This window comes from Desmodus rotundus, chromosome 7 (genome assembly GCF_022682495.2).
Source record: "Desmodus rotundus isolate HL8 chromosome 7, HLdesRot8A.1, whole genome shotgun sequence".
Lineage (NCBI taxonomy): Eukaryota > Metazoa > Chordata > Mammalia > Chiroptera > Phyllostomidae > Desmodus > Desmodus rotundus.
Window position 1 is genome coordinate 75,449,529 of NC_071393.1, and position 9,012 is coordinate 75,458,540.

Below are 9,012 nucleotides of genomic sequence, written 5' to 3' on the forward strand. Positions count from 1 at the left end.
CTCTCTTCCAACCAACCCCGACCTCCATTGCTGGAACAAAAGCCTGGCTGGGATTTCAGTGTGGCTCATAGGCCGTATTCTTTGTTCTTCACAGAGATTGTCACTGGCATGAAATTTAGTAATGACTGCAAGCATCTCATCTCTGTGTCCGGGGACAGGTGAGCAGAAACTAGCTCCCCTGAGATACAGATTCTTTTCCTGACCCCTCCCCTATCTTCGCTTTAGTGAGGTCTGTGGGAAGTAAGGCTGAACAGGGAGGTTTCTTGGATGGACCTGACCTGGCCCTAGAGGGTGGCTCGTGTTTCCTTGCTAGCCTACGGAGAACTAATGGTGTTGCCACCCCGGAGTTTTGCCCTACCTCTCTCTCACAACCTGTGGCTCTACCCAGCTGCATATTTGTGTGGCGCCTGAGCTCTGAGATGACCATCAGCATGAGGCAGCGTCTGGCAGAGCTGCGCCAGCATCAGCGAGGGGGCAAGCAGCAAGGACCGTCCTCTCCCCAAAGGGCTGCTGGACCCCATCGGTGAGAGCAGAGTGTGGGATACGGGCAAGCAGTGGGTGGGAGTCCACTTTGCTCACTGTCATCTTAGTGCTTCTCCTTGCTCTGGACCTGCCATTTAACAACTCTGTGTCCTCCAACACCCGTTTCTCACATGAAGACCCATGATGTTGTCCCCTTCCCCCATTGAGTCTCCTCTCCCCATGACCGTCCTTGTCTTGGACTCAGGCACGAGGCCCCATCGATGCTCTCTTCTGGACCAGCTCTCTCATCAGACAGTGACAAGGAGGGAGAAGATGAGGGCACTGAGGAAGAAGAACTTCCAGCTCTGCCCATTCTTGCCAAGGGTACCAAGAAAGAGCCAGGTCTGTGGAAGTTTGGCATGGGGCTAGACAGGCACAGTTGGTATAGTGGCTAGAGAAGCTTTCTGGGACTGTGGGGTAAGAGCGATGTTGAGCTGAGGAAACTGGAGGGCTATTGTGGCCACATAGGGTATGGGCTGGTGTGGGGCCAGGGCTCTGGGGTTGGTGGGCAGGATACACTTTCTCTGACTGCCCGTCTCTGTCTAGCCTCGGTGACCAACCCAGCTCTGCCCCGAAGCCTGTCCCACTGGGAGATGAGTCGGGTGAGTCACCGTCATTAAGATGCCCTTCCAGGGTTACAGAGGTGAAGGAAGGTGAAAGCAGGGCCATCTTGGCCTGGCGAGGCATTTGGGCCAAGAAAGGGCATTGTTGGGGGAGTTCAGGCAGCTGGGCTGGTCCCAGGTGAGGGGTGATGAAGCCCAAGTGTTTCCTTCCTGTGGGCCGGCTGAGGGGACTGCAGGGATTAGTCACTGCTGCGGGAAGTCCACCGCTTGTTCAGCTGCCTGGGGGCCTGGGAGTAGATGTGAACAAAGAACAGGTTGAGGTGGGGAGAAGAAAGGGGACGTCTGAGCCGAATGGTTAGAGGTAAAGCTCAAGAAAATCATAGGTCCAAAGAGCAGAAATATGGAGAAACTGTGGTTCTAAAGATGCTAGGTTAGGAGGTAAGCTCAGAGCTTTCAGACAGTTAGAGGGAAAAGGCCCTGAGAGGACCAGTAATTGAGTAGCTACTTCAGGGTAGCCAGAAGGAGGACAAAGGCTTTCAGAGCAAGCCCCAAGGCAGCCCAGTCCTCACTTGTCCCATGTCAGGATTTCAAGTGCCAGCACCTTTCCCTGTTAGCAGCAGTTACATGGGATGATGGTGTGGTCTCTGGTGCTTTCTAACCGGGCCAGGCATCTCAAGACTGAGCTGTTGGTTTATTCTTGGTGCTATGAATGGACTTGAGGTCCTTGTTGGGACTGTTTTCGGAGTAGGGCACTTGTCTAGTCTCCAAGCTTTGAGGTGTCTATGATACCACATGAAGATTGAGACCAGAACGTCGTCTAAAAGACAGGACATGGAGCGAAGCTAAGAGCGTGAACTCTGGAGCCAGACCACCTGAGTCATTCCCTATAAGCAGGCCACCTACTGTCTGTGGGAGTTGGACAAGTTACTTAAGCCCGCTGTGCTTCAGCTTTCCCATCTATAAATACGGAGATAATGTTAGTACCTACTTGTGTGATTGTTACTGTTAATTCCTCTCCGACTCCTGCCCCACACAGGCACAAGAGACAGTGGAATTCCTGCACCCAGCTCCTGCAGCTAGCCAAGGACCCAGAAGAAGAGGGCGCTGGGCTCAGTCAGACGTGGAGCTGAGTGTTCGTTCCATGCTGGACCTGCGGCAGCTAGAGACACTGGCTCCAAGCCCTAGGGACCCTAGCAGGGACTCTCTGGCCATGATCCCATCTGGTTCAGGGAAGCATGGTCAGCATGCCCCTGGGACCTTACATGCGGTCCAGGTGAGCCAGCTTTCTCCCAGTTCCCTAGAGATCTCCAAGCAGCCTTAGCTGGCCTTGTGGCAACAGCTGGAGCTGAGCACCAGTCCAGCTGTGCTCACTCTTCCCCAGTCCGTGGGCAGTCTGAACTACAGATTCAGGGTGGGGCTGGCCAGGCAGTGTGGTGTGGTGATCGTCTCAGGCAGGGTTCCTTGGAGAGCTGATGATTTGAAGTGGTGGCTGGAGGTTGGCAGCCAGAGTGGTAACAGTTCTTCTAGAAGCTCAGGAACACTAGTTGGGGCCCAGCCTGGCTTCCAGGTATTTGTCCTCAGAGTTGGAATATTCATCTTTCCCCAGAATTGGTGTGCACCAAATCCTTGACCACCCTCTCCTCTTTTCCCAGACCCCCTCTCACATCAGCAACCCCAGTAATGCCCCTGTGTGTGTTTCTAGAATGACAAGCCCCCTCAGCCTCAGGCTTCCCAACCCTGTTCCTGCCCCCACATTATCGGATTGTTGTCCCAAGAGGAAGGGGTCTTTCCCCAAGATCTGGAGCCTACACCCATCGAAGATGGTATTGTCTACCCGGAGCCAAGTGACAGCCCCACCTTGGATACCAGGCAAGGGTCCTGCTGCCACCAGACCCCTGGGGCCATGTAGCCCCCAGTCTTCCCTCCCCCCAAGTGTTCTTCAGTGAGCAGAGGGCTGGCCCCAGGGTACTTGGGGCTTGCCCACCATGTCACCACCGCTTCATCCCCAGTCCTGCTCACAGGTGGGGGAGAAGGAAGGCAGGAGTCCAGTGGGGCTGCTGCTTACCCCTGCTTACTGCCTCCGTTTTCCCCTGCTGGCCTGCCTGGCAGTGAGTTTCAGGTACAGGCACCAGTCCGAGGGACCCTGGGAAGAGTGTACCCAGGCAGCAGGGGCTCAGAGAAGCACAGCCCTGACAGTGCCTGCTCTGTGGATTATAGCAGCAGCCGCCTTTCCAGCCCTGAACATCCCAATGAAGGTGAGCCTGCAGTCCTGAGGGAGGGCCAGAACCATGCAGGTCAGTGGACTGAGGTGGGGTGGAGGCTCTGGTGACAGATGGGTGCAGCATGGTGCTTCTCTTCCCCTCCCCCGCATCCAGACTCTGAGAGCACGGAGCCCCTGAGTGTGGATGGCATTTCCTCAGACCTTGAAGAGCCAGCTGAGGGTGATGAGGAAGAGGAGGAAGAGGAGGGAGGCACTGGCCCCTATGAGCTGCAGGAAGGCAGCCCCTGTACCCCGGACCAGGAGCAGTTTCTAAAGCAGCACTTTGAGACTTTGGCCAATGGGACTGCTCCAGGTGTGGTCAGAGGGCCAGCATGTGGTCACTGCAGTCTGCCCTGCTCCCCTCCATGCATGGCCGAGAGGCCATGACCTGGGGTTGCCTTCTCCAAGGGTAGAATCCAGGGCAAGAGTTTGCTTCATTTCTTGATTTCTGTCACCCTGGCAGGGGGCCCAGTCCGGGTACCAGAGAGGACAGAGTCTCAGAGCATCTCTTCACGATTCCTTTTGCAAGTGCTGACGCCCCCACTCAGGTACTCTTCCCCCAGCAGCTCTCGCTCTGTCCAAGGAGTTCCAGCTCTCCTGACCTTCCAGTGCTTCCTTGCGATAGGGCCAGTCCCCTGGGCAGCCTGTAATGCTCCTCTCCAAGGCTTCCCATGCCCAAGAGTATTTGCACTCCCCAGTTTTAGGACAGCCAGCCTGGCTGGTTTTGTACTTGCCCTTCTGTCCTAGCGCCTCCCTAGTACTATGAGAGCTTCTCCCCATCTTGGCAGGAAAGAACCCTGAGCCTCTTCTGGGCCTTCGCCCACATCTCCTCCCTGTAGGGAACCATCCCCATCTTCTTCAAGCCTGGCACTGACGCTGAGGCCAGTCCAGGTGCCGCAGGTTTCTGGTGAGCAGCTGAGAGGCAATGGTGCTAATCCTCCAGGAGCACCCCCAGAGGTGGAGGCCTCCTCTGGAAACCCTGGCTCCCAGCAGGCAGCTTCTGTGCTGTTGCCACGACGTCGTCTCAACACAGACAGCAGCTGGACCCCCAAGAGAGTGGCCACTGCCAGCCCCTTAGGTGGACTCCAGAAAGCCCAGTCCGTGCAGAGTCTGGCATCACAGGGTGAGGAGCCTGGTGGGCTCAGCTCCAGGGTGTGGGGAGTGTGGAGCACATGAGCATGCCAGGGGAACGAGGGCCTGGTGTAGCCCTATTGTGTTGCTGTGCTTGCCACTGGGTGGCCTTTAGTGGCTATGTGCAGGTCACAGCAGCTCCTCAGGAATTGAGCCTTGGTACCTGGGACACTTTCCTTACTACCTGACCTGCTTCTGTCTCTGTCTCCTCTACAGGTGGGGCTCTTCCACCAGGCCCATTACTGTTACGGGAGATGGAAGCCCAGGAGGGCCTACGTTCCCTGCCCCAGGCTTATGGTCGTCTGTCTCGGCCCCACTCCTACCAGAACCCCACCACCAGTTCCATGGCCAAGATATCCCGCAGCATCTCTGTTGGGGAGAACCTGGGCCTGGCAGCTGAAACTCAAGCTCCTGTCCCCATGCGGGTCTCACCACTCAGGCAGCTGGCCCTGCCCAGCCGGGCTCACCTGGTCTTGGACATTCCAAAGCCACTACCTGATCGTCCCACCCTGGCCACATTCTCACCTGTTACTAAGGGCAGGGCCCCTGGTGAGGCAGAACAGCCTGGCTCCCCAGTGGGCCTAGGAAAGGCTCACAGTACATCTGAGAGGCGAACCTGTTTAGGGGAGGGTACCCTTCCCAGGCCTAGGACAGAGTGCCAGGTTCAGCCTGGGCCCAACAGCCCTTGTGCCCAGCACCTGTCAGTCGGCAGCCTCCTCCAAGGCCCTGAGAACTTGCAGTCCCCAACCCCTGAGAAGACTCCCAGCCCCATGGAGTGCATCAGGCCAGGGGCAGCCCTAAGCCAGGCCTCAGGTGTGCACAGCTCCCCAGCTTTCATATCCTGCCCCATCCTCTCTCTCCCGTCTCTGTTGGCCGCTCTCTGGCTCCATCCCATTTCTGTGCGTCCAGCCTCTGGCGTTTTTCGTCCTGTCCGCTCCCGTCTTGGTCCATAAGTCACACCCCTGATGGTGAGACACTCCTGCCAACCTCATGACCTCTCTGTGATCCCCTTGCCCCTCAGTGCCTTCTGGCCCCTGGGGCTGTCCTTTTTCTCTGGACCTTATTTTCTGTGTGGTGTTGGGGTGGGGGCATTGGGAAGGAAGAGGCAAGAGGAAGGGACTGAGGGAAGTGGTGGGAGGAGGGTATGATGCTGGAGGGTAGCCCTGTCCTGCTCTGAGTCGCTGTGGGTGGGGCAGCCTGAAAGGGCAGCTTTGCTGTCCCTGAGCTGTATCTGTCTCCTCCAGAACCAGTGGTAAGCCTGGAGCGGTGTGAACAGCTTGTGGCAGAGCTCCAGGGCAACATGCGCCAGGCTGTGCAGCTCTACCACTTGGTACGTGTTGGGAGCCCACGGGCTGGGAGACAGCCTGTCAGGAGTGCTAGCTGAGCATCCAGAACATAAAGATCAGGCTCTTCCACTGGTGGGTGGGTGGAGCAATCGAGAATATCCTGGGCAGAGGGGTTGAGGGAGTTAGAGGCCAGGCTGGGCCATTTGAACCAAGCACCTCTTTGTTATTTCTGGCTAAGAGCTAGAGACATCCTCAGATAAGAGCTAGAGCCCACATCTCCTAATTTGCGTAGGACCACATCAGTTTATGCCTGTTGTCCCTGTGTAATTCTTAACAGTGTCCCTTTTCATGTTCAAAAACCGTTTGGCCACTGTGGACATGGGGGCAGTCCAGCAGGGCCACGCCCTGAAGGAAGATTTACTGACAAAACGTAGATGGTGCCATAATCTGACGGGCTCTGCCTTTCGGGTCACCCAGAGTCTGCCTCCATCCTGTAGCCGCTGGTCATGTTGCTGATCCTGGAGTGTGGAACTCCCGGCCATACCCTGCTGGGCATGCAGTCCCTTCTTTGGGGGCAAGCTACCTAGGTGGGGCCCCTCCTTTTCATACATTTGTTGCCAGGCCTCTTCTCTGTTCTTCCAACCCACTTCTGGGCTCTTGTTGCAGGTGGCTAGCTGTAAGACACCCTCAGTGGAGCAAAGTCGCATCACCCAGCTTCTCAGAAATACCTTCTCTTCAGTGCGGCAGGAGCTGGAGGCCCTGGCTGGGACTGTGCTTTCCAGCCCGGGCGGGAGTCCTGGGGCCGTGGGAGCTGAGCAAACACAGGCCCTGCTAGAGCAATACTCAGAGCTACTGCTTCGAGCTGTGGAGCGGCGCATGGAACGCAGACTCTGAATTCCAGAAGCCTGTCTCAAGTGAACGCTTCCCTTATTCCAAACCAGCCCCTCCTCCACTCACTAAAACCTGTGGGGTTGCTCGGAGTGGATAACAGTGATCAGTGCTCAGAGGGGAAGCAGCTCTCCCAGCTGCTCCTCATGGGGCCCCTGTATTTATTAATTTATTTCCCCGACTGTTGCCTCACTTACTTGGAACTCCTGCCTCCACAGCCCCTCCAGTGGCTCATGCAGGGGTTAGGTCTGGGTCTTTGTCATCTTGGTGCTGTGAAGAGTAGGAGGGCAGCCTGCCCCCTCTGGGGGAGATCAGGAAGGGCTGGCCCTCTGTCTTCTTAGAAGCCATTTGAATTACTGCAGGGATCAGCTCCTTGGGGTGGAGCACACACACAGGGTATTTTAGTGGGTAGAGGTGAGCGATAATGTGATATTCAGTGCCCTTCAGCCAACAGCGGAGCGGAGCCTCTCCTCTACCTCCACTTCCCCTCCCACACCAGCTGCACTCCCCTGGCTGCCAGAGCAGGGGTTACCCATTTTCTCCAGTTCCTGGCAGTTTAGAAAGGCAGAGCCCTCTGGTCCTCCAGGGCATTCCCAGCCATTAGGAGTCTTGAGTTTGTATCAAGGCCCAAGCCCCCACATTCCACTCCCATTCCCTCTCTAAGAGGGCCCTGGCATTGTCTTTCTCCCTGTGCCCCCTTTCTGTCTCGGCCAGAACTTGTAGAGCCAGCTGTGGGACGTTGCTGCGGGACAGTAAAGCCCTCTGCTAGGCAGACATGAAGCCCTGGCTCCTTTCCTCAGCCCTTTGGTCTTCCCTATCCTCCAACCCTTGGTCCCCAGCAGGCTGTTGGAGCCTAGAGGCCACCTGCTCCCTGCATCTTGAGTGATGCTCAGCCAGAAGCCTGTATTGGAGTTTCCCTCATGGTTTACAGGGCGCTGGCCCACTTTCTAAAGACCTTAGCCACTGATGAAATCTCACACACACACCCCAGTTGCGTGCTCATTGCTAATGTACTTGGCTGATGGTTGTATGCCTGGTCTCCTCATGTCCTGCCCCAGCTTCACCACCCTGGCTCCTGTGGAATGCCTGTCAAGAAGCATGAAAAGGGGTGGAACACACTAACCCCCAATTCCGGATTCTTGGTGCCCACAGTGTAGGTGTCCACAGTCTAGGCCCATAGGGTACTCATTTGGGGCCGAAGGAGTCTCAAAGGCAGTGCTGGGCACCCAGGGTACTCTGGATATTGGAGGTTGAGGGCGGGGAGGCACGTGGGGCTGCAGCAGGGGCCAAGAGACACTGGAAAGGTGGTAGGAGGGACAGGTAAGTGCGGGAGGTGAGGGGATAGTTTAGAGTTAGAAAGGCAGTTCAGTGTCGTGGGAAGGACATAGGGCACAGTGGGCAGGCAGAGTAGGATCAAGTAGTGAAGCAGTTATCGAAGAGTTGGGGTGAAGAACGTGTCTCTGGGCCCTACTGCTTCCCTCTGCCTCTGGTAAGGCAGGGTAAGCTTTACTATACATAGCTCCAGGCCACAAAAGCCCATTCTCCCAAGGATAGGTTTTGGGCCCTGCTGGCTGACTAGGCAGAGGCTTAGAAAAAAGAAATTGGATTCTGAAGGGTGCCCAGCTCTGTCTGGCTCAGCCTAAGTGCACCTAAAAAATGAATCATTTCACCCCCACTCTACTACCACCATGTGTATGGCCAATTGCAGAGAAAGTCTGGGCCCAAGAACTTACGGCTGAGGGTGGACCCCCCACCCCCAAGCTCCACAGGAGCTACAGCCCACCCTGAATGGGGCTCAGGCCAGGCCATCCGGGCTGGGTTCTTTGTGATCCTTGGCCAGCCTGTCCCTCACAAGGAGGGAGCAATACTCCGGCTAATGTTTGTGAGAAAGTGGCTGCCCTTTCCCTACCCCCACCCCAGAAGAGGAGGCTTGTCTTGTAGCCAGGTTAGTGCCCGTTCCCTTCTGCATGTCTGAGGCCAACGGCAACTGCTGGCCCTGTCCAGATTTGCCCTGACCCGGTTTTGAAAGCCCCTTATTTATAACTTTTTATATTTTGTTGAGGGCCTGACGCTTTCTTCCTCCCCAGGTCTCACGGGGCAGGGGCTGTTTTTAACATGTCCGTTTGTATTGATGTATGAACTGGTCAATAAACAATCGTTTGTTAACTCTGGGACGCCAGCAAGTGGGACAGGCAACAGAAGGCGCTTCTGGTCACGTGGATGGTGGAATCCCGCGGTGCACTGGGGGCGGGGACAGGTGGTGGAGGGCCGAACCCAGGCTGCGGACTTCCGCGGAGGGGGCAGGACTGAGCCGGGGGCCGGGGGTAGGTGCTGGGGGCCAGACCCCCCCCCCCCCCCCCCC

At 56.6% G+C, this 9,012-nt stretch overlaps 1 protein-coding gene across 4 annotated transcripts in view; it reads left to right on the top strand.

Annotated features, from left to right (window-relative positions):
- The window catches only part of MAPKBP1 (mitogen-activated protein kinase binding protein 1), a 57,195-nt gene extending 48,416 nt beyond the window's left edge, over positions 1 to 8,779 (top strand). For 3 of the 4 annotated variants that reach the window (XM_053927674.2, XM_053927675.2, XM_053927676.2), the window contains 13 exons: positions 95 to 158; positions 389 to 523; positions 728 to 864; positions 1,069 to 1,124; positions 2,122 to 2,358; positions 2,788 to 2,954; positions 3,195 to 3,340; positions 3,461 to 3,658; positions 3,809 to 3,893; positions 4,185 to 4,468; positions 4,693 to 5,289; positions 5,721 to 5,806; positions 6,429 to 8,779. In XM_053927674.2, the coding sequence (XP_053783649.1) occupies positions 95 to 158; positions 389 to 523; positions 728 to 864; positions 1,069 to 1,124; positions 2,122 to 2,358; positions 2,788 to 2,954; positions 3,195 to 3,340; positions 3,461 to 3,658; positions 3,809 to 3,893; positions 4,185 to 4,468; positions 4,693 to 5,289; positions 5,721 to 5,806; positions 6,429 to 6,656 (2,420 nt within the window). In that variant the 3' untranslated portion in view covers positions 6,657 to 8,779. Of the gene's footprint in view, positions 1 to 94; positions 159 to 388; positions 524 to 727; positions 865 to 1,068; positions 1,125 to 2,121; positions 2,359 to 2,787; positions 2,955 to 3,194; positions 3,341 to 3,460; positions 3,659 to 3,808; positions 3,894 to 4,184; positions 4,469 to 4,692; positions 5,445 to 5,720; positions 5,809 to 6,428 lie in introns of those variants that run through there. The other variant, XM_053927677.1, reaches the window with a different exon arrangement.
- Positions 8,780 to 9,012: the final 233 nt, after the last annotated feature.